Genomic DNA, 24187 nt, shown 5'->3' with positions numbered 1-24187 from the left:
CTCTTATAAAATTTTCACCGCACTCATGCTTAACCAATGTGAGACTCCAACTCACTTGAATTCTTAGCACACTAAAGTGTTTATAAATGGAAAAGCAATTCTCATATCTTGAGCTAGCTTTTTGGCTTAGAGTTAGTCCTCCTAAATTCTAATATGATATTAGAGTATGTCTAGATTTATTTATTCTTGGATCACTTGGGTCGTCATATGAAGATTTTCCATGTTGGACAAGGATATGGGCATGATCAGTGACCTCTACTCATCCGGATCGTTATGGACGTGAATGAATGTTAAGTCTCATATTGGCTACTGAAATACTAATAAGTGGGAAGACAATCCTTACATCTTGAGCTAGTTTTAGATCTATAATTAAGCTTTCCGCATTCTAATACTCCTTGTCGCAGATTCTTGACCTAAATGGTAAATAACTGAATTAAAAAACTATTACACATTTTATATTTTGTTTAGGTTATGGTCATCGTTTTAAAACTAAGTGAATTGTTGGCTTGGTAACTTCTAAAGGTCTAGTTACCTCTTCCTCACTTCTTATCAGTCACCAAAGGTTTTGTGAGTTAGATATTAGTGAGTACTTAAAGGCAGGGACTAAGGTATTTTGAAATTTATAGTTAATTGCTGGGAAGAGAAGAAATAAGAATACAATATATAAATTTTGTGGTCACATAAGAATACAATATAATGCAGCGGCCCTAACAATTATATTGGCAGAGAGAAAAATAAAATAAAATAACGCCGTCTTATAATTTAAAAATTCTCTCATGATATTCCGTGCAATGAGATTAAATTGAATCTTTTATATATTTGTGAGGTTTTTGAATACACGGTTATGAACATGTGAAGAAATTTTGTTAGGACATTGGTCCACTCATAGCAACAGAGTATACATTTTACACACAATCTCAGGATTCTTCACTATGGTATCAAGAAAGTACATATTGTGATGAATAAATTATCGTAAAAACTTAAATTTTTTTTTAAAGTAAACTGCAATTCTATTAGAAAAAAAGAAGGTTAAATATCACAATGAAAAAACAAGGTTAAATATGTTTTTAGTTTATGACGTATACACCGAAATTTAAAATGATATCTCATTTTTGGTTCATAAAATACATTGTTTAATTTAAATTAGCTCTTATGACGTCACAAAACACATCTATGATGCAGCATGCGTGGGAAAAAGAAGGATAAATTCAAACCCTCGTTGATACCCGCAGTATACCGAGAATTCAAAGGCCAAGATTCGTTAATTTTCACGGAAAATACCGGAAAATACCGAAGGTTGACAGACAAAGAGAAAACTTCTCTATTAATTCCAGAAATTATAAAACTTCAAACTGTCTCATAAAAGAAAACAACACCTGTTTAAATAGTAAATTCTAATTAAATAGTAAATCCTAAATTTAAATAGCAAATCCTAATTAAATAGTAAATTCTAAATCCTAATTAAATAGTAAATCCTAAAATCCTAAATAGTCCTGAGATTTGAAATTAATAAAATCAAAATAACCATAAGATATGAAATTAAAATAAATAAACGTAAAACTGAAGTCAATCAGTGGGATTTCTTCGGGTGCTCCAACTTTTGGAGATACTGTAGCTCTAATTGCTCCGCATCATTATTTGACATATTTTTTACTCAATCACTAGCTCATGAGACGATCCTAGTCTAGTTTGGTGTCCACGTTTGATTTTCACATCATTTTTAATCCTTCAAAAAAAAGTTAATCATTTGTGTACCTTCTCTTCCCCTTCTCCTTGCTGGTGATGTTGCGGTTAGGGTTCGTGTTGCTAAGAGAGTTAAGGTTCGGTTGTGAGGAGAAGATGGAAGAGGGTGGCCGAGGAGAAGGAAGTACTGAGGTTGGGGGAAGAGGAAACGATGGAGGGGAGAAGAAAGTGGTGGTGGTGGAGATTGAGCGGAGGGTGGAGAGGAGAGGGGGGAAAAGAAAGAGGAAGTTGGGAAAGAGATGGACACAAATGATTAAAGAGAACTTTGAAGGATTGATATTGATGTTGTTACGTGAGGCGGATGACTCCATAAAAAATATGTCATATATAATGTATGATGTCATAAAGACTAATTTAAATTAAATAAAAAAATTTCTTTTAAAAAAAACATTAAATAAAAATTTCCAATGATAAAAAAAGATGATTTTTTTTCAATAGTTATCTTAGGCGCAGGTGTATAAATCAGAGACCAAAAGCATAAAACCCTTAAAACAATAACGGCAACAAATATCGGAATTTAGACCAGGGTCACATAATGTTTTGATATTATGCTATGAGCCAACTATATCAGTCACGTGCACAAAAAAAATAGTATGCACACACTTATTATTTTGATTGGTGGACACCATTTTATATAATACTGTAACACCTACAATAATTTATTGTGGTTTTTAACATTAACAAATCATAGTTTTATATATATATCAAAATCCCATAATTTGTGGAGGCAAAAAAGTGACACAAATTACATATTTTGTTGGTGTACATGTCGCCATAAACATGGTTTCCACCTATGATTCTTGATATAGTTTATGAGATTAGAGAATGATAGTATTCAAATTAAGAAGTATAGCTAGGTAGAAATTTTAAAAATAACCTTATCACAAAGGGTATTCAAAGTAGTGTAAAATGATTTTCCTCTGTAACCAAAAAAAAAAAAGTAGTGTAAAATGAAAACGTGTATCTTTTCCCTGAATTTCAACGTGACGGCCGGCATGCATGTCTAAAGGAGTAAGGATGTTCCTATATGACTGAACAACTTAGTGGATACAGTTACGTGGCTAACATCACAACACTCTTAACACAGGAAACCCACCCATGTGTATCACAATGCAAGATGACCAAAGACACTAGCCCATGTTTGATGTAATTTTCAAGCTATATAGCCCATACTCTGCGTATGTGTTGCGGGCTTGTAGGGTAGTACGTAGCTGCTATTCTTGACCTCATTTTCCTTTGTGTCATTAGGGTATCCAAGTTATAGCAACATTGATTTGACATGACTATGGCACCATACTCTTTCCCTCGTTCTCTTGAGGCTTAGCTCATTCAATTCGAACGTCCCAAGCAAGTTCCATCCATGCATTTTCCAATTAATTACTAATAGGGTGAATCTAAATTGATCTCAGTTTAAATATCAAGGATTATAAGGACGTTTGACCATGTAGAAGAGGTGTTTTGTTGGGCTACTCCTACATGGAAGGGACTTCATCTTCTCATATATGGGTGGGCATCTGATGTGGCTACCGGCAAGAACTTTGATGCTCAAGTCAACAGAAGCTAATGGAATAATAAGGATTAAAGTAATATGGTGTTGCGCATATGTGGAGTGTCTCCGCTCAACGTGTAATCCTACATGCACTAGAGTATAACAAAACTAAAATAAATCATTTGAAAATATGATAGAGATGTGTTGATATATATATAACATAATATAATATATTACCATAATTAGGAATCTTACTGTTAAAAAAAATCTTAATTAAGAGTTTTGTTTGCAGTTTTTAAAAACTGATTTTTTTTGAGATAACCTGTTTTTAAAAATAGATTCTATTTTCAATTTTGAAAACTGAAATGTAGAGTTTGCTTAACTGATGCGAAAAAGAGACTATTGGAGTCGGCTTAAATGACCAATGTTAATAGTTATGATTTAGCGTCGGTCATCACCACAGGCGTGTTGTGTTAGCTTAGAGTTGGCTAGACCAGTGTTAAATCGTAGCGTCGGTCGCATGGTTACTTCTCGGCTAACTGGACTCATGACGGAGTAAAATTCATGATACCTAGAAAAGATCACATCAGTTGAACTACTTTGAAATAATATTTTTAGGGACCAATTGTAAGAATTTTTTTTATAAAGACTAATGTAAATTCCTATTTTATTTATCATGGACTAAAAACGTACATGTTTAAGCCAGAGAAATTAATGGATTTCAATAAAGTTCTTCATAAATTATAGATTTTTTAGAAAGCTCAAATATTTGTGGGAAGACTGGGATAACTTAATTTGGGCCAGGCAACTCCAATTAGAGAATGGGAAACTTTGTTTGGTGGGAAAAGATTCTGAGTGGAAAAAAAAGAAAGGAAGGAATGAATCACCATTCAATGAGCCCTATAAGGAAAACAAGGGTAATGATATATACACACCTTCTTTTGTATACACTTCATTTCCACCTATTTTTATTTCTATCTCTCTCATCTTATTATCTATCATGCATATCTTAAACTTTCTCTCTCTTACTTTTTCTTTTCTTCCTACTTCTCTCCTCTTCCACCTCTTTCCACCTCATTTAAGAGGTGTGAACATTACTTTACTGAAACTTAAAGACAAAAACTAAGCACAAAACTTGAGTTTAGTCTTTGTCTTTAATGATAGTTCATTCAACTTTGACCAAAAAAAGAAAAGACTAAAAGAGATAACAATATATATTTCAAGGAATTAAAAAATAAAAAAATTCAGGAATTATAACCAATATTTGTTATATTTCCATTGAATAAAAGGATGAAATTCAATATAATTTCAAAATTTTAAACACTCAAACAATAACAACTAGGGACGAACCGATTTTTTTTTACTAAAGTAGTATTTAAATATATATTCGCAACCCTAAAATCCTTCATATCATATATCTCATTTATTATTCTTTTCTTATATATCTTCTCTTTCTCCGGTAAATTTGAGTATAGACACCCCACTTTTGTGTCTAAGCAACAATTTCCAATTTAATAATATGCCTAGGATAGCATTTTGCACATGTATATGGAGATCCTTGCGGGTACTGCCCTGTTTGGGGCTTCGATCTTGAGGAATTTTTCCCCGTTGGGATGGAGGTGGGACAAAAAGAGACAAGTTTGGGATGGGGGTGAGAATCACCCTCCCCACCCCGTGGAATCTCGCCCTGTATACATAGGTAAAAAATCAATAATAACCTTAATAATAAATTCAATGTTATTTGAACTTCATTATATATTTTCATAGAATTTGACATCTTCCATTCTCATTTGTGGTTTCTATATTTCACTATTTATAATCCAGGTAGAAATTTACGTATGTTTTATATTTATTTTATTTTATTTTTAATGATGTGTTAGTGGACCACGTGGAAATATGTGAGGAGGTGGGGATTGCGGATAGGGAGAAAGTTCACCCCGCCACAGGGATAGAGAGTGAAAATAGGGACATGAAAGAGATGCGGGGACCCGCCATGCCCGGGTGTTATCCCTAATTACATGCTTAAGATGTGGCGAAAGAGTACTACACTACTCTCATGTGAAAAAACTCAATGTTTTCTCATGTTATAATCTTGTTATATTCATTTTCATACCCATTAAATATGTGTTGAATAGGTGGAACCATGTGAATTTTATTAGAAAATAAATAGAAACAAAAACTTTAACATGAAAAAACTTGGAAATATCACATACAAATATCTAATCTAAGATGACACCCATCACATATATGATAAAAATGGCATAAAGTGCACCAATGTGAAAGAAAAGGACCTCTAGCATACAGTCTCATGAGCCTAACCTTGACAATGATGTCAAATCAAATTCCTTACTTTCACTGAAGATGATCGACAATCTCGAGCTTGATGATCTTATGAGCAAGACACAGTATTTTTTGTCCTCCAAATTTAACAAATTAGCAAAATGAAAGCTAGCTCCACTTGTTTTATTCATCCCATTGCAATATTAAAGTGTTCCTGAAGGTTACTTAGTTTTATTTAATGAAAAAATTTGGACCACAGTGAAGACTGAGGCATGCATACCACCACAAGCAAAATTGACAAACTAACCGAGGTGCTACACTGCTATATATATATATGTCGCATCGCACGGAGGTTTAGTGCATGTGAGATTACCATCATTAATATTAACTGTTATAATGACTCGATTTTCAGTTACTTTTTGCATCTTAATTCTTACTTATGTCAACATGTTTCATGATTAATTTGAGATTAGGTTGTAAACATCCGGCAGATATGGACCTACAAACTTATGGGTCCTCCTCCTCCCTAAGATATCTTGTAGCAGGTATGAAATCAAGGGAATCAAGATTTCAATAGCATAATTAAATATTTCTCTTAAAATGATGATGTCAAAGCATAGCCTGATCAGTTGCGCGTATATAAATTTGAGTATAAACTAGGTAGGGGTGCACATGGTTGGGATCCATCAAACTGCACTGTCAAATTATTCAAATATAACTACCATCAAACACAACCTCATTGCATAAAGCAATGAAAATTGATATGCTGCCCCTTAATTTGCCTCTGAGCGCAACTAATTCAGGTTTGGCTGCATTTAGTTTCAAAATTTACCTAACTTCCCAACCCTGCAAAGTGTACTGGTTGCAAAAAGCAAATTAAGACTATGTTTGGATATCTACTGGCAACATAATTTCAACGAACATTAACACGCACTCTAAAATAAAAAGTGAATAGAAATCTTCTTTTACATCTCTCAACTGACTTTCAAACAAACTAGATTGGTTACAAGAGAGTTTCAATTGGTTACAAATCAATTTAAATTTGTAGTTTGGTGGAAGTTTTAACTTCTAAAGAAACCCACTGAGAATTCACTATTGACACATATTATGGCAAATCATGTCAAGACTCCAGCCACTAACTCTGGCAAGTTGCTAAAACTCATTTACAACTGCTGCAACAAGAGATTCATGAGCACAAAGAAAGATGGGATATGACATGAAGGAGGATAGGCATCACCTCACATGCATACTTAACACACTGTCATCATAAAATTCCACATCGTACTATCATGTGACATGAGATGATCGTGCTTAGAGTTTAAGGGACAAGTCAAGCTTCTGCAACTCATCTTGTTTAGTATTCAAATGGGTTGCAGTAACACCACCCAGCCAGTAACCTCCAAATCCCTCTGGCACCATCCTTGGAGAAAACTTTCCTAACCTTGTAGTGCCACCAGCCAAGGATGATTCAGGTACTTCTGCCCCAACACCACCAAAATTTCCAATTTCTTTACGCTGCTTCTTCCACCCAAAAAAGGGTGTTTTGTAAGAAGGTTTGTGAATCATAGAATGCACCTGAATTCCATGCAAAGGCAGAGAAGCCATGCTGGAGTACCTTTGTCCAAAATCTACTGAAGAAACTCTGTGTCCTCTTTTTGCCAGAGTTCTTTCACGTTTATGTGCATTCTGGTGTCCTCCAAGAGCCTGTGAGCTATAAAACTGTCTTTGGCAATAGTTGCATGAGAAAATCCGGGGCTCTACTTCATTACCATGAACAACAGATTCTGAGGAGTTTGTGGACAAATTTGTATCAAAGCAATTGATAAGATTGAGTTCTGGCTTTGAGTTTTCACCTGAATATTCACTGGGGAGACTTAGATCAAGTAGAAGGCGTGGTGCTGACTCATGTGGATGTTGTTGATCTTCCTTTTCTCTCTGTCTTTTCTCTGTTTGGATATCGAATGAAGATATTGAGTCTGAGAATGAGATGTTCAAGTTATCAGATGGACATGGTTCTGACCTTAGAAGGTCCATGTAGGAGGAAGAAAGATTGCAAATATTTCCTTATTATTGGTGATCAAAGTTTGGTTTAACAAGAAGAGAGATGATATTTATAACTGATGTAACAAGAGTAAATGCTGTGTTATGTATATAGAACTATAAAAGTAGATGTCATTATTTTACAGTTAGAAGGTCTTAATATAGCATGACCTAGAAAACAAGATATCTGGCAGTGTTAAAGAGAGAGAGCAAGAGAGAAAATGAGAGATGTGCCTTTTTTTTATTGGAACATAATAGGAATAGGAAGTAGGAACATCCATATACAACTTTTTTGCACCACAAGAACCAATTCTGTTTGAGCCGAGAACATCACATCATAAAGGGACTAATTTTTAAAGAAAAATTCAATCACAAAACTCAAACCGGTATCTTGCTTAAAAGGAAATCTGACATGTGCCACCTGAACAAGCCACCCATAGGTATAGGTATTCATGTACAACTTTTGATACAGCATATCCAATTAATGGATCTTTTTGTTTACCTAAATTTTGTGTCTTCTCACTTGTCCTTTTTTTCCATTTCTTGTCTTAGAGTATGCTATTTTTCAGAGTATTCATGTCTATAGTCTATGGCAGCCTAAAAAATTCAAGCTAAGATCAGTAGGTTGCTTAACTTCTTCAAGTTGTTTAGATATCCATCTTATCAAGATGCGTGATTTATATTTTGGACATGCATAGTCCATAAAATGACAAAGATATAAAAGACATTCACCAATAATTGCAGTTTGGTTACATAACTGATCTCTTAAACGCATTGCAAATTATTTCAAATAACCAATAGTTGATAAGGGTATGACATCATAAACTAAGGTATGGTCACTAGTATTATCAGGTACAATTTTATCTACCTTGTTGTCATAGCTGGGTATGGGACCTGACTTTTTCCTTTTCCTTCCCCCAAAAATACTTCTCTTGAACTTCAATGATAGTGTTTCTGCCTTAAGAAACTTAGTAATTGAAGCTTATTCTAGGAATTTCAGAAGACAGTTATGTGTCCTTTTGTTAGACCAGAAAAGCATGAAATGAAAAATTCTAATATTGAAAGAGAGACAGCCAATCCCAACTTTCTCCTTAAAGGACTCCATCTAACATTCATGTCTTTATTATATCACCACTATGCTTCTTCTGTCCCACCCCACATGAAGCATCATTCCATACAGCAATTAAATTTCCAAAACATTCTAGCTAAAATGGATACTACTCCCTCTCTCCTTCCCATTTCACTTTCTGAAGTTGAAATTGTTTCTCTTTCAAGTGGATTTCTTATTTGCTCATAAAGGCTGTGTTAGCTAGATTAGGTGGTGGGAAATGTTAGGTAAGTTTCCACAATTATAAAGCAAAACTTTTGTAGCTTTTAACTTGTCTCCTAACACATCTTCACTAGTCTAGGCATAAATCATGCTACAGTAAATTTTAATCAACTCAAAGTAGCAAACAGAATTGCTAATGATCTTAATCTAACAATACTAGGATCATATAAGGTCCTCATCCCCTTTTCTATCTTTCTCCTAGGGTTGGAGGCTTTTTTCGCTTGCAACCCCATTTTATGTCTAATTGTATATCAGTTGAACGTAATATGATTAGAGTCTTGTTCACTTTTTATCTTAAAATGGATGCTAACGTTTGTTTGCATGGGTGCGAACACATATCTAAATATAACCTTTATTGTCACACAACCAATACAAAGTGTTGGACACAAGCGACTGAGGCGGCAAAGGTTGGGATTGGAATTTACAAGCTGTGGTACCTAGCAAGGCATTCTTTGACAATTGATGGATGAGTAATAACTTTTTCAGATTGTTTATTTATTCCTTGAGTCTGTGTTCATGTTGGCTTGGATTCAAATCTTTGACAAAAACAAAGAGTGACAAGTAAAGGATATCTTTTGTGTGTGCCCCAGATAGGAAAAGCATTCAGGGAATGCAGTAAGAAATTCAAAACAGAGAATGGACGACCCACTACAATTTTTTCTTAAAGAATCTTTTCTAGGTTAGTAGAATAAATTGCATAGGTACTTCTTTATATATATGTTCAATGAATTTAGAGGAGGTCAAATGCATGTATTTTCAATCCTATTCAATATATCATAGGAATACACTCTAGTCTTTATTGGACTGAAGCCCTATTAATATTGATATGCAGAGTTTTTTCTCTTTAGATAAGACATCATATGAAAGGATCAAACTCAAATACTGGTCTCTAATAGGTCAAACCCTATATGTATTCTTCTTTAACATAAGGATACTGACATCATCAAATTAGCCAGACAAGTTGGTGGGGGAAGATTTCAATTTATTCAAGCTCTATTAGCTAAAGCCTAAAGGAACCTAACTTATTAATCTTTATGTATATGATAGGCCAATTGATTGCAATGTATCTGATAAAGTTCCCCACTCAATTCCCTGCGCACGTTAAGCCACGAATTGTATCTTGATTGTTTTCGTATCATCACTTTTATTTTAGAGAGAAATGTCATTTCATTTTGCAAGTTTGGAACTATATAATCTTTTCTAATTCTGTCTTTGGTATGAATTTTGTTGTTCTGAAGGTGTAAAATTGTAGTTCATGTGCATTAGTTAATATAAACCAATGTTAATTAATGACGGATAGTAGCGGCAAGCCCAAAAAATGCTATAGCGTGTAGCGCTATGAGCCGCTGCGCTGAAGAAGGAGGAGGAAGAAGGAGACTGGAAGGAGGAGGAGGAAGAAGAAAAATAAGGAATAAGAAGATCGTGCAGCTTCATCAAGAAAAAAAAAGGAACGAGATCGCATAGTGTCTAGGTTTTTATATTTTTTGAAAACGGAGTGTCTAGGTTGAAGAAGGATGAAACAGAATGTTTCATTAAAAGATTGAAAAACCCAAAATGTCCTTAAAAAGTTTGACCTAATGTTTAAATCCATGGGCAATTTTGGGTTTTCACTCAGTTGAGTAGGGTTTTTTTATCGCAAACCCAAGGAATGAAACACAGTGTTTCATTAAATGAAATGAAAAATCATAAAATACACTTAAAAAGTTTAACCTAATATTTAAATCTGGGGCCATTTGGAGTTTTCGCTTTGAAGAGTATGGTTTTTTCTCTTTCTTTCTTCTTTGCGCCACCATCACTCTACTCCACACGCGATTTTGGCCGCGATCGCGACCTCTACCTTCACTAAGCGATTTCCACGCAACTACTTGAAATTTTTTAGTCAACTGCCATAACAACAATACCATCACCCTTCACCACTGCTATTACTATTGCCACCGCCACCACTGTCATCGTCATCGTTGTCGCCACCAACTCCACTGCCTTCATCACCGCCATTTTTCACCATCACCATTACCACTGCCACCACCGCCCTAAAACATTATCGTCGGGATATTGAAGAGTTATTTTTGTTATGTATCTAATAACTATATTAAATATTTGTGGACAACTTTGTTCACATGCTTGTTGCTTATTATATTGACTGAACCAAGATCTTTTTATCATTGAGGAGTTACAAATCATCGAGCACCCTCAGGGCATGAGTCTTTTTGTTGTCGGCTGATTCTCGTGGTGTTCCTCACTTGAGAGCTTAGTTTTCTTTTTTCTTCAAGACATGTACCAAAAAAAAAACTACAAAATATATTTTAAGTTTAAATCTTTTAAAATAGTGAACATTAAAATACCATTTGGATATTCAGACTCCACAATACCCACTTCAACTTGACGCATCTTCCCTGCCATTCGCGACACCCCTTCTCCCTCGTCCTTTCTGATATTAAAGGTGAGATCTTTTCATACTTCACCGCTGTTTCATTGTCAAAATAGTCCTGTTTGTTCGTGATTTGTGTTGTTATGAGTGTACTCTTTAGTCTTCTAGGCCCTGATTTTTGTATCCTTGTTGAGTGTTGCTGCTTTTTTTCCTCATTAAGCTGCTGCTGTTTTTTCTCCCCTGAATGTTTGTTTGAAATTATGTTAGAAATGAATGCTTGTTCTAGTCAAGTTGAACAACAGGATGACACCAAGCCTCTATGGAGCTTCATAATTCTCTTTTTGCTTTCTGAAATATATGTATATGTATATGTATATATATACTTTATTTTTATTTTTAAATATCTATATATGTAGTGTCCAATGTCCAAATTTATGGATTTTAGCTGTGTCGCAGTGTCCGTGTTGGAGTCAGTGCTTCATAGGTGGAAAGCCAATAAAGGAAAAGAAATAGAGGAGCAAATTTGATTGCAAATAGTATATCTTAATTAGGAAATACTCTTGGGAAGTAGCTTGAATTAAGCTCTGAAAGATTGGCTGAGGCTACTAATTGCCTCAAAGTTGATAAAGACATGTTAGATTATTCTTGAGTGTCATGTATGAGCTGAAGAAAATTAATTTAAGGGATCGTTTTGCAGCAGGAGATAAAATACTATGTGTCTCATTGTTTGCACATGTTTTGGGTTGTGAGGGTCGTCTCAGGTTTGTGAAGTCATTGATATAGTTGTTTTGACTAATTTTTGTGGAGAATACATTATTTTGCTGGACGGTGTTTATGTTATTTTGTGACTACTTGGGATTTAATCACTCCAACCCCACACACACCTGCAATTCCTCAGTTGTTGTTGTCATTCATCAAATATATAATATCCATTGAGAGAAACTAACCCCTTGTGACTCCTCTGTATAGGAATTTGGTTCTCCTCAAACCCGAACTTTTTAGCATCAATGGGCAAGACAAGTACAAGATTAATGTTCGCTCTCTTCCTTTTCAGTTCTGAATAGTTAATATTACTTCTCATCTTATTGCTTGTTGTTTCTGCAATTTGAGGTCGAGTTTCTAATTCTTTCTAACCTGTGCAGGTCTGATTCAAAGTCCGATTCCAAGTTAGAAAAGAAGCTACAATTTTATTCCAGTACGTTTGGGGTCCATTGTTGTTTTCCTGGATTATAACATTATAATCTCTGGTCTTCACTTTAAGTAGAGGCTTGTTGCATTCTTAGTTTTAATCCCAAACAGAACAATTGAGTCTATTGAGAAATAAAAAAATAAACGTCATTGTTGTGGTTTCAAAGTGCTAGTTTTATGCTAGGGCTTATATTTGTTTTGTGTAGGTGTATATGAAATGTTTAGTGCTGTGGTGGATATTACTCGTCAAACCTGTGTATATTTTAACTCCTTCCAATCCATCTATTATTTCAGAGGTGAAAGATACTGTTGCTTCCTTGAGCGCCCAAAAGTCTATTAGCAAGGTGAGGATCTTATTTCTACGGTATTGCTGTTTTTAAGATTTATTGGCTGAACTGTGGAAGAACTTCAGTAGTTTTATGTAATGGGCTTGATTTAATGGCTAATCAATTGCATTATTCTGGGTATTACAAATCATTAGTGGACAATTGATTTTAAAATGTTATCTTGTTGGTGGACATGTTGAATAATGAATAATTTTCTGGTCCTTGCTTGTTCTTCACTTTGTTATGGTCCCAGCAACTTCAGATAGGATAGGACAGGATTTTTCGTCATAATGACTATACATGCCTGCTCTGATATTCATATCTGGGTGTTCATGTAATTTTGTTGCTTACAGAAGTATCCCAAGGAGAATTTTCACTCTCACTTAAGAAGCAGTCATATGCTTCACATGAGTAAATCTTCATGGAAATATAGTGTATACTCTTGATGTGTTAGCATAAGCAAATTTAGGCATCGTTGTTTAATATTTAATTATTGGATACTTGGTAGAATTAAAACTAAATGTAGTCTCCAATTATCAGAAGTATTTTTTTTCCGTACCCTTTAAATGAACACAAGTTCATGTTCCAACTTCCACGGTAATATAGTAAACTTGTGATGATATCTTGGTCTGAACTCTGAAGAGTTATTTTTGTTATGTATCTAATAACTATATAAAATATTTGTGGACAAATCTTTATTGAGAATGCTCTGTTCACATGTTTGTTGTTTATTATATTGACTGAACAAAGATCTTTTGAAGATATATGCCACTCTAGTTATATGTGCAAAATGTGTTAGTATTCTTGGTTTTCTGAAGATGTTTTTGTTTTCTGGCAGAAGAAAAGCAAACAACAAAGGCGGCAGAATAAATTGAAGGCATATAACCTTTCCTCAATCTTAGAGTCCCTTCCGGAGTTGAAGGCATCACAGAAATCAGATTGTGAAGATGACTTTAAACTTAACTGTAAATCTAGGAAGAAATTATTGTGAGTGCTTCCCTTTTGAAAGATTGCACAGCCAACTTTGTATTTGTCATGTAAAATTGTATTTGTAAAAACCGTTTTTTTACTTGCTCATCAGATTGAACGAAGGTCAACGATTATCTGCAGTTCTTAAGGATGATTTTTTCCAAGCAGATCCCCTATCTGTCATCCATCAACACTTGCAGAACACACAACCGATAGTAGAGAAACAACCCAAGAAGAAAGTTAACAAAAATGGATCCAAGAAGAGGAAGAAATCAAAGGCTTCAACTGGACTACCGTCTATGGATATGTGAGGTCTCTATGTGGCTGCTATAATGATCTCCTTTCTTCAAGGTGTTTACATAATTTTGTTAGTTCTGGGAGGAATCAGGTTCTTCAAGATATGAACGACAATGACAATATACATTCATATGGGTAGCTGCTGAGCATGGCAACCCAATATAAGATCCACATGAAACCTATAATGAATCAATTTTTATGAACATTTATCTTAGAGGTTTTTCATGTGAAGAAAACGTCTATATCTTAAATCACCTTGCTTTGTAAGCTTTGCAGCAAACTTTTCCGTGCTCTATACATTTCCTGGCTTACAAGATTGTGAACTGGATACACTATTAACCTTTATTTCTTGTGCTGAAGATTATTCTACTGTGTCAATTTTAGTTATGTAAGTAATTCATGATGCTGATTGCAAACCCTTCACCAATCTAAGTCAAAAAAATAAACGTTGAAAGGTGAGGAGTTATATAAAGAGAGACAAAAGCCAATTAATCAATTGATGAAAATTATGAACTGTATCATCCATGTCTCAAAGGTTGGAGATATATTTTTGCAGTCTAAAACTCTAAACCATGCTAACTCACTAATTACTGTATAGTGTATACTGTATCATATATATCATACCTCTAGGAGTTCTTTTCCAGTATCAATTGATGACCACTGCAAAACCAACCATCCAAACTGTTCCCTTCCTTGGTACTTTGGTCACTTCTTATTGAAACCGGCGTGCTCTACACATGGGTTCCCTTCCATGATTTCTCGGAATCACTTGATAAAAATAAAACAATACATAGATTGTTAACTGGGAATTTATTTCAAGTTCCAACCTCCCCTCAAATCCATTAAAGGAAAAGTCTATGTAACAACGGTTGGCACCTAAAAATCGTAACGACGGCTTTGAGCAGTCGAAGGGACAGGTTAATTGTAGCACAGGGACTAGTCGTTAAAAGAATAGCCGAAGGAGGAAGGTCAGACGTTAGCGCATCACAATGAAATGATTAAATAAAAGAGGACATGCATCTAGACAAAATTTGTAGGCAAATTTAAAGACTTGTGTAGAAAAAAATAAGATATTCTCACGTGCAAAATAGCAACTATGAGTTCATGATAATGAAAAGTAGTCACTTACTAAACCAGTTAAAGTTAGGAAGAACAGCTTAATCAAACCTTCCTAAGTGACTATGAAAGATAGAGCATTAAGCACCCACAATTTACCGGCACTTACAAGAAACAAAATGTGGGTTGATGGTTAAGTGTTCATTAACTAACATAGTTGACCAATTTAAATGTTGGAGCGAAAGAGTCAGGGATCAAATTGATCTTTTCAATGTACCAAAGTTATTTTAAAGATGTAACAAAGACATTTTTCATTAAATTAAATTATTTTATAAATTTAGAGTAGAACAAGAGAAGGAAAAACAGAGGTTTTGGGTGGCATGGAGGAGAATGACGATGGCGACCCGTGGCTTGGCGCGGACAAGTTTTATCACGTGATCATGTGTCTGTCCTTCACCCTCCTGTTCTACAAGCTAGCTTCCCTCGCCCCATTCCCCTTCCTCCGCCGCCGCGCCATTTCCATTGGATCCATCGCCTCTCTTCTCGCCGGCGCCGCCAAAGAAGCCGCCGATCACCTCGGTTACTTCCAATCTTCCGGTGCTTCCTTCAAGGACGCCCTCGCCGATCTCCTCGGTGTCCTCATCGCTTCATTCGCTCTTTCTCTCTTCCGATCCCAAATCCCTCACTCTTACTCTCACCCTCAAAACCAAGGGGATATTTCCCTTGTTTGATTTCAATTTTCCCCTCTTTTGCTCCTCCTTCAACAACTGCCACCATTTTCTTATCTGCAGTTCAATCAAGGTAAATACCTGTGTTGCACTTTGATCTCATTTTCTGTTTTCTTGTTGTTATACTGTGGATGAATTAAAATAATGAATTAAACTAATGAAATTTGCTAAGTTTAACTGCTTTGATAGTTAATGTCAGTTGTTTAGTTCATTTTGGTGCTTTAGGAACATAGATGAGTGCAGTTCTTTTGTCAATTCATCATTTTTTTTAGCACATTTTTACCAATTTCTTTCTTGTAATTGAAACTCTTTTTTTCTTATTTGTTTGTTTTCTGTTACATCTTAATGTTTGCCTTATTTTTATGTCTAGTGTCATTTGCATTAACTTCACTTTGTAGACTATGTTTGAATACTCGTGGTCATCGACACAAACTGATGTTGGCACTTATCTCGAGACTGAATGAAATGAAATGAAAGTTCGTTTACACTGCACTCAACGTCTCAACTGATGTCTGATATAGAAACACACATAATTTTTACATTGTGGAAAAATGAGAAATGGAAAAATGAGAAAAGAACAAAAGCATATGCCATCTTGCTATGTTTAACATTGATTACTCCCATTTGGTTGGAGAGAAAACACCAGCTATTTCTGTAAATGCTTCTCCCTTTGTGTTTTTTCGTGGGATGAAATTTGTAAAGCTTGCTAATGGCTTCTTTCCAAGGTTTTCTTTATCGGATATGCACTTGGAACATCGAAGAATTACTGACTAATTGCTAATCAGTCTTTTCTTCCTCTTTCTTTTAGTTTTATCACAAGAGAAGGAGAACAGGAAGATGAAGAAAACAGGGAATAGGTATTGTATTTGCATGAGAGCCAAAACAGCACACAGTTCTTGCTTGGATGTAATAGATACCCCATGCACCTGAACACATATTTTGTATATCTTCTATGTGCACAAGCGCAAGTTCTTATTTTTGCTAGCTTTCCATATTAAACATCTAATCTGATGACCTATATGACCATGGGGACAATTCACCTTCTGAAGCTGGGGTGGTTTGAACCCACCACCTTGGCACTATCTTCATCTTCATCAGGCAGCTTCACCGCAGTATATATACCGGCCCCACTCAGAGCTCCAAGTACGGGAGCTACCAGATAGACCCAGATGGCTTTGTAGTTGTTTGCGGCAATCGCCGGACCTAGTGTTCTTACTGGGTTCATGGAGGCTCCGGTTTCTGGCCTGCAGTACAGTATGAAACATATGATCAGATAAGTCTTATTTTTTTTCTTTGTAGGTGCTGTTTTAGATATATCTTTGTATGCTAATTTTGTAAGTTGTTCACAATTAACTCTTGAGGCAGTTAAAAATCCCTCTCAACCAAGGTGATGCTAGGAAAATTGTAAGAATGCTAGCATTTAGGAATGGAGTTATACTTTTCTTTTTATGTTTTTCACTCCTTAGGTAAGGCTCATATGAGTAAGGCCATCTATTTTTCTCCGTTAAGTGTAGCTGAAAACAAAGACACGGCATAGACTGGCTAGTTCCGTCTTGTTTGTTTTCAAAATTTCCATGTCTTCAAAATATTACTAGCATGTTTGGATTGTGGTGGACAACACAATCAAAAGCCCGTTAAACCCTAAAACCACACTTAGTAGCTTCTTTCCAGAAGTAATTATGAAACTTCCCAGTGTTGATCCAAACATGTTATACACGTCTTGTGTATGGAGGGTTATTCAGTTTATAGGAATCAATCAAAAAAGAGAAAAGAGCCAGACAAGCCTTACCTATGCTATGTGAGAAATACTGAGTTTGTTTGGATGCGGACCAAAGAATATTTATCGAAGTTTTTTCAGTGCTTTTTTTAGTAGATAAACTTCAAATATGTGCTCTTTGGTTCTTATCCAAACAGGACCTATGTATATAATAGCAATTATATGGTAATTTGTGATTGTAGGGTACATGTAGATATTGAAACAAGTTTGTAAACTTGGGATTGTTTGGGGAAAGCCGAGATGTTGAGTTGGGACATACCCTGCTATGAGTATATTGAGCATGACAGTCGCTCCCACCGCAATTCCGGCCATCTCTCCAACCTGCATAAGCATAATATTAGTTGCAGATGATGTTATGCATAGGGGACTTATCATCTATGAAATGAGAGACCCTGCATGCAGAGTTTATGTTGCTTTTTGTTTTGGAAGAACCTTAATTTAAGAACGAAACCTTCGTCCCGGAAAGAAAAATGGGGGAACCAGTAGGATTCCAAATCCTATTCAAAACGCAGGCAAAGTGTGATCTTGCTGTAAAACATGTTCGCATTGACAATCCGCGTGTGAACAAATTTTATGTGAATTTACTGGGAGAAAACTGTGGACATGTCTTTTTTTTCTGTCTTAAACGTCATCAACTTATTGATCTTGAGCACAAATATTTACTATTGTAGGACAAACTTTGTCATGATATCTACACTGGTTAACTATGGGACTAATCCCTTACCTCACGGTTAATGCACTAAGCGGTAGGGGTTGACTAATGAGTTTTTTTCATTTACAAGAGTTGAGATTTGAACCATCAACCACTTGCTAAATGTATGAAGTGCTAAATCACTACATCAACCCACTTGATCAAAGTATTAGTTTCTTTAATTATGTTTGAAAGAAATTCAATCTTAAAAATTGAGCTAATAACTTATAATTTATAGTTTATTATATTTTTCTATTTTCAATATCAATATTTTAATATATTTTCTCTATAATCATTCTTAATTTAAAAAATAATCTTAGAGAACCTTAAATGAATAAAGTCATCATAAATATTAATTTAATTATACACTACTTTTGGGTTATTTAAAAAAAAAAGGTAGTATATATTACTATATATTTATCTTTTGTCGTTCCAACTATTTATTTTAACTTTTTAATTAAATTTTTATATTCAAACAAAGTTTGATGGAATAAAAAAAATAACGAAAAAATATTGTAATTACTAAAGGAGAAAATTGGTACAATTCCAATAACCTTTGTTCTTGCTGTTATCCAATAACAACCTGACATGTGTCTATAAACAATAACAACCAACTTAGGCCCCGTTTGGAAAAGCAGTTTAATTAAGCACTTATGGTCATAAACGCTTATTCATAAGCTATTTGAAAATTTATTGAAATAAATTAAAAATAAGCTGTATATAAGCATAAGCTATTTTTCATAAGCTATCCTGAGTAGCTTATGAAAATAAGCTGAAAATAGCTTATGACAGGTCATAAGCTGTTTGCATAAACTCTCTCAAACACTGGCATAAGAGCTTATGCTGTCAGATAAGCTCAAATAAACTCTTCCAAACTGAGCCTTAATAGAACACTTTTACTGGAACCAATTAACTTATTAGCTTAAACTTTATTAGACGTTTTCTCTATCACAAAGTCAATCTTGCACTTTTGTATATAAACTAAAAAGTAAAAAAGAAAGGCAAAGAAAGAGGATGAAAAAACTCACAGCCCTTGTGTCGGTAGCGACTGCAGTGACAACGAACATGAGAATAAAGCTGATAATGAACTCTAAAGCAAAAGCTTGACCATATCCTCCAGAAGGAACCGTGACTCCACCACTCATGAAAGGGTTGAATACCCCTTTCAGACCAAATGAAGCACAAATTCCTGCCATAACTTGTGCAATAATATACATAGGCACCTGCAATCATTAATATTTAAGTGGAGTATATCAATAATAAGTACTTATCATATAAATTCAATACTTGTTCATCAATAATGAGGATGAATGCTTTAACAGCTAGTAGCAATGTGCAATTCAATTAAGGAAAAGGGAAAAGCTTGTTGTTCAATTTACATGCTTCCATGGGAAGTGCTTCAATGCAGCAAAAGCAATGGTGACAGCAGGGTTGAGATGAGCACCGGAGATGTGACCGGTGGAGAGGATGACAACCATAACAGCTAGACCAGTTGAGGCAGCACATCCAATCAAAGTTTCAGCACCTTGTGTCTTTTGGTTCACAATAGCAGTGGCTGTCCCAGCAAACATCAGAATGAAAGTCCCTATAAACTCAGCTCCTACCTGCAAAACCAACCCAAATGCTAATATCCAACAAATACTATACAACACTTCAATGAAAACTGCTCTTTTGCTAGTTCCTTCTTATGCATGTTCCCAGAAAAATGAGATTAGAATGGAATATGTTAAGGCTATGTCTAGCTTGAACTAAGAAAAATTTAGTTCACAAATTAAAATAGTTGCTTTGCAAATTTAATTTTAACACATAATGAGCAGATCGTATATAACGTAACATGTACTGCATCTCCGCAAATGGTAGTTGTGTCTACAACTACAACATCATTGAGTTTCCAACAGGCATTTTCCATTATGTATAGAGAGATGGAGGGGTAAGTATTTAGCTATGTAGGAATACCTTTCTTGCTAGGGAGACAGGAGGGGATGGCAATGAACAAGAAACGGCGGGCAAGGCTCCATCTTCTATGGTCCATTCTTCAACAGTGAAACAATTACAATTCTTAAGGAGGGACTTCTTCTTCTTACCATAACCATTATTCCCTGTTCTATTATCAGACCCCAACCCACCAAAAAGGGGTCGACCAGGGGTATGTCCTGGCGTGGTTGCGGGTGTTGAAGGTATGGACGGAATGTCCTCATTGTTGTCCATCTCTCCAGCACTCCTCAACAAAAGTAAATTTAGACAAACAGAAACCACAAGAAATTTGAGTGGAGAGGTAGACAGAGAAGGCCTTGAGATTAGAGTTGCTATATATTTTGTTTGTCTCTACAATGAGAGTGCCTAATGGTCTGGTATATATAGCAGTGTGTGTAGTTGACTTATAGATTGGAAAAGATGGGAAGGAAGGAAATTACTAGTGGTTGAAACTGCTGGCCCAATGAGAAAAAGGTATCCCTGTATCTTCCAAAGTGGATGGTGGGACTCTTTGATTGTGGAGCATGGGAAAGAGGCTTTATACATTAGGCATCAATAATGCATGGTGCTCCCCATCTCTACCTTCATTTTTCATTCCCTTTTCCCTCTCTTTGTGTCGTCCTTCATTCCTGTATTTCTAACAGTCAATTGGAAATGGATCTTTTGGTAACTGATCAAGATGATCGATGAAATTGCCAGCAAGTATATCCTGTATCAGTGCCATATTGTTTAACTAATAACAGATTATGCATTTCATGAATTGACTGTGAAACTGCATGGTATTTGTCACCGGTGATTACTGCCATTTTCATCCTACATCTCATTTTGTTCATTTCTTTTCATATACTTATATTATATTCATTATTTATTTTTCTCTTTTATTCTCACTTTGCCTTTCTACACCCGTTAGGTGTTTGGATTTAACTCCAAGACTTACTTAAGAGAATAAAGTAATTCATCATACTATTAATATAGATGACCTAATTTGAAAAGTCAATAAAAACAACTAAGTATAATAATTTACACTACCGCAATGAGCTTACTTTAGAGGAGTCAATCCGGTGTTTACTATACTTTCCTTATCAAAATATGTTAGGAATTGATTTTAATGTCATCACTTTTCATTTTCTCGTCACCTAATTTTAGCACACTTATAAGTTATAAGTGTGGAACACAAATTACACATTTTACACATTGAAAGTGCATAAGGAGATGATATAAGAATTACAATATCTATATATGAGTGACATTAAAATCAATTCTTATAAAATTCATCATGGAGCTAGAGAGACAATTAACCGGCGAGAGAGGATCCAGATTCGAGTGAACTATATATAATGTTTCCAATTATCCCTTTATTTTATAAATTTAATGGTAATGCACCATCAGTGTGAACAATTTTTACACAGACATCGATTGTCAAATCAAAAAATAAGCTTTTAATTTAATTAAAATAAAAAGGATCATAAATGCTTTTAAATACGTGACACTCAATTTTTAGATGTCCGTATAAAAAATATTTATATTGACAATGCACAACCATTAAACTCTTATTTTATTAATACCATTCAAAATTAGCGTAGTTTAGGTGCATTTTAGATGATATTGTAGTATTTTTTGAACATCAATGTGTCATTTTTTGGGCATGAAGTGTAAGTTCGAAGTAAGGTATCATGTTTGCGGTTAACAGTTTTGGTGGGGCTTTTGGTAGCCTTTTTGCCTCTCTCTTGATTTCGATAAATACATTAGCCTTTCAATTTGAGGATTTCTTTGAAGGTTTGAGCATTACTAAAAGTGATGCAAGAGTTGAGGCTTAAACATGTTTTAGCATGTTTGGATTGATTTGTTTTATCCATAATAGATTCTTGGATTTACCTAATATCAACCTTAAATATGCACTTGATTCATCTAATTTTAATTTTTGAATATCTTAACAATATATTTACCTTCATATACTTTATTTTTTTCATACCACAGAAATCCTACAAGGTGCTAATATGGGTTGGCACAACTGACTTCAGATTTCAAGTTTAACTCTCACATTCCTCATAGGTCGATGATTCGAATCTCCTTAATTAGAGACTGTAAAATCACAATTGGTGGGTAACCTCCTCAGGGAGATCCTGAAACTCCTACCCAGGAGTGGGCCTCTGCTGGCCTCCCCAACATAACATTGACGCCCTGCCCAGTAGTCTGGAACCTATTTATAAAAAAAATCCTATAAGGTTCAAACCAATAAATATAAGACATCTATCATTTATTCCTCTTATTATACTTTCTCGAGTATTCTATCTGAGATGTCTCCACTTCATTGAGTGGCTATGAGACATTTTCTTTTTGGAAGCTTAATCATGGGAGTGTCGATCATTATCGCTCAAAATTCTTCAATCCCTTTACTCAATGGAAATTACTTTAGGATAACATCTTACAAACCTCAATCCCACTCAAGAAAAAAGAGAGAAAATTTAGATACATGGTAAGTGATTGTAATAAAAAATGTAAAAAGAGATATGAAGTAAAAACATGTGAAAATGAGATTAATGAGAAAATGAGGTATGAATATATTAAAAGGGCCTATATTAAAATCCATTACTTCACTACTACCATATATCGATTACCACTGCTACCATGCAGGGCCGTCTCAACCCTTAGGCCAGTAAAGCCCTCGCTTTAGGCCCCAACATTTTTTAGGCCCCAAATTTTTTTTTTAAACAAACTAGTATATATTTCAAAGGAAATAATCCAAGAATAGACCAATTAAATAACATATTGAGTGCCTAAAGGAATGAATTTATTAAGTGCAACATTTATTTTCAATTAAATTAAATTTATTGAGTATTTTGAATTGATAAAAAGCAGAAGAGGAGTGTGACCTTTCATTTGATCTCTTTGAATTCGTCTTAATCTTGAACGTTCATTAAAACCTAATGAAAACTCAAATATTGATAGACTGGATTAATTTACATAACTAAATATCTTAAAAGAAATTATACATGTAGAAAATGATACACCAATTGACATACTTAATTATGTAAAAAGAATTGATTCTTTCCCAAATGCATATATTGCTTATAGAATAATGTTAACAATTCTTGTAAGTGTTACTTATGCGGAACATAGTTTTTCAAAATTAAAATTAATAAAATCATATCATATGTAAGATGAACAATATCTCAGCAAAGATTAAATGAGTTGACTTTATTATCTATTGGAAAAGAAACTTTAAAAGAATCGATTATGATAATTTAATAAACGATTTTGAATCTCAAAAAGCCCGAAAATAAATTTTATTTAAATTATTTAGATTAAAAAATTAATTTTATAAAGGCCTAATTCTTAGAGTTCGCTTTAAGCCTCAATATTGGTTGAGACGGCCCTGCTACCATGCATGATGATGCCAACCATTGATCTTTGTTTGTTAATAATTGGAGGAATAAAAAAATTAAATCATTACTACCATATATCAAAGCATGTTCATTGTGGAGATTGTTGAAGTTAGCCCTTGGATGGTCAATGAATAGTGTTTATAGCCATGTGATATTTTCGTCTGCTCAACTGTTTTGGAGTTAACCGTTTGCTATCGTGCCATAACTGAATGTTCGCGTGACATAACAGTTCAACCCTAGGTTTAACAACTCAACCATGGTTCCAATCTTAACGTTTATGGTTAAGATAACTAGTTAGAAAGATGAAAGGTTCGTCTTCCTTTGTCATACTTGTGACTTGACCATGGAATTGGATTGGTAGCCTTATATGGGCTGGCCATGATGGCTTTGGGGCCATTTGATCGGATCTTGACCTTGAACAAGTCCATGGATAAGAGTGCAATTAGAACTATATGTTAATTTCCTAAAAGCGAGTAGTTAGAATTTAAAACTTTCATTTTAAGGTAAACTCAAATGCGTACACATTAGTGCTCTGCCAATAATTA

General features: G+C 34.7%; 4 protein-coding genes across 5 annotated transcripts; 2 read left to right on the top strand and 2 right to left on the bottom strand.

Annotated features, from left to right (window-relative positions):
- Positions 1-6448: 6448 nt before the first annotated feature.
- LOC130749814 (zinc finger protein 3-like) lies at positions 6449-7757 on the bottom strand. The gene has a single exon (XM_057603185.1). It carries the CDS (start codon positions 7544-7546, stop codon positions 6824-6826), a length of 723 nt encoding a protein of 240 aa, XP_057459168.1. The 5' UTR covers positions 7547-7757; the 3' UTR covers positions 6449-6823.
- Positions 7758-11166: 3409 nt separating this feature from the next.
- Positions 11167-14375, top strand: LOC130749004 (uncharacterized). Of its 2 annotated transcripts, none has more exons than XM_057602265.1 (6): positions 11167-11322; positions 12220-12283; positions 12393-12445; positions 12733-12782; positions 13606-13751; positions 13846-14375. In XM_057602265.1, the coding sequence occupies exons 2-6, from the start codon at positions 12258-12260 to the stop codon at positions 14042-14044; spliced, it is 474 nt and encodes a 157-aa protein (XP_057458248.1). In that variant the 5' UTR covers positions 11167-11322; positions 12220-12257; the 3' UTR covers positions 14045-14375. The 2 variants fall into 2 exon arrangements, with proteins under 2 accessions (XP_057458248.1, XP_057458247.1); XM_057602264.1 differs by having other exon boundaries at positions 11168-11322; positions 13603-13751.
- A 1047-nt stretch (positions 14376-15422) lies between these two features.
- LOC130743313 (uncharacterized) lies at positions 15423-17263 on the top strand. The gene is made up of 2 exons (XM_057595506.1): positions 15423-15887; positions 16623-17263. The coding sequence occupies exon 1, from the start codon at positions 15467-15469 to the stop codon at positions 15815-15817; it is 351 nt and encodes a 116-aa protein (XP_057451489.1). The 5' UTR covers positions 15423-15466; the 3' UTR covers positions 15818-15887; positions 16623-17263.
- LOC130743311 (aquaporin NIP6-1) lies at positions 16314-20625 on the bottom strand. Its single transcript, XM_057595504.1, has 5 exons — positions 20239-20625; positions 19662-19886; positions 19311-19505; positions 17851-17912; positions 16314-17058 (listed from the first exon to the last, which is right to left on the bottom strand). The coding sequence occupies exons 1-5, from the start codon at positions 20488-20490 to the stop codon at positions 16851-16853; spliced, it is 942 nt and encodes a 313-aa protein (XP_057451487.1). The 5' UTR covers positions 20491-20625; the 3' UTR covers positions 16314-16850.
- Positions 20626-24187: the final 3562 nt, after the last annotated feature.

The sequence above is a fragment of the Lotus japonicus genome, chromosome 3 (assembly GCF_012489685.1).
Source record: "Lotus japonicus ecotype B-129 chromosome 3, LjGifu_v1.2".
NCBI lineage: Eukaryota > Viridiplantae > Streptophyta > Magnoliopsida > Fabales > Fabaceae > Lotus > Lotus japonicus.
Note: the sequence above shows the minus strand (reverse complement) of the source record. Positions and strands in the feature narration are given on the sequence as shown.

Excerpts from the sequence above, each read along its gene's own strand:
- LOC130743311 (XM_057595504.1), bottom strand. The coding sequence starts at position 20,490 with ATGGACAACAATGAGGACATTCCGTCCATACCTTCAACACCCGCAACC. Across the intron at positions 19,887-20,238 it reads CTGTCTCCCTAGCAAGAAAG|GTAGGAGCTGAGTTTATAGG; the intron begins GTATTCCTACAT and ends TTGGTTTTGCAG. Across the intron at positions 17,059-17,850 it reads CTCAATATACTCATAGCAGG|GCCAGAAACCGGAGCCTCCA; the intron begins GTATGTCCCAAC and ends ACTGTACTGCAG.
- LOC130743313 (XM_057595506.1), top strand. The coding sequence starts at position 15,467 with ATGGAGGAGAATGACGATGGCGACCCGTGGCTTGGCGCGGACAAGTTT.
- LOC130749814 (XM_057603185.1), bottom strand. The coding sequence starts at position 7,546 with ATGGACCTTCTAAGGTCAGAACCATGTCCATCTGATAACTTGAACATC.
- LOC130749004 (XM_057602264.1), top strand. The coding sequence starts at position 12,258 with ATGGGCAAGACAAGTACAAGATTAAT. Across the intron at positions 12,284-12,392 it reads AAGACAAGTACAAGATTAAT|GTCTGATTCAAAGTCCGATT; the intron begins GTTCGCTCTCTT and ends TAACCTGTGCAG. Across the intron at positions 13,752-13,845 it reads AAATCTAGGAAGAAATTATT|ATTGAACGAAGGTCAACGAT; the intron begins GTGAGTGCTTCC and ends CTTGCTCATCAG.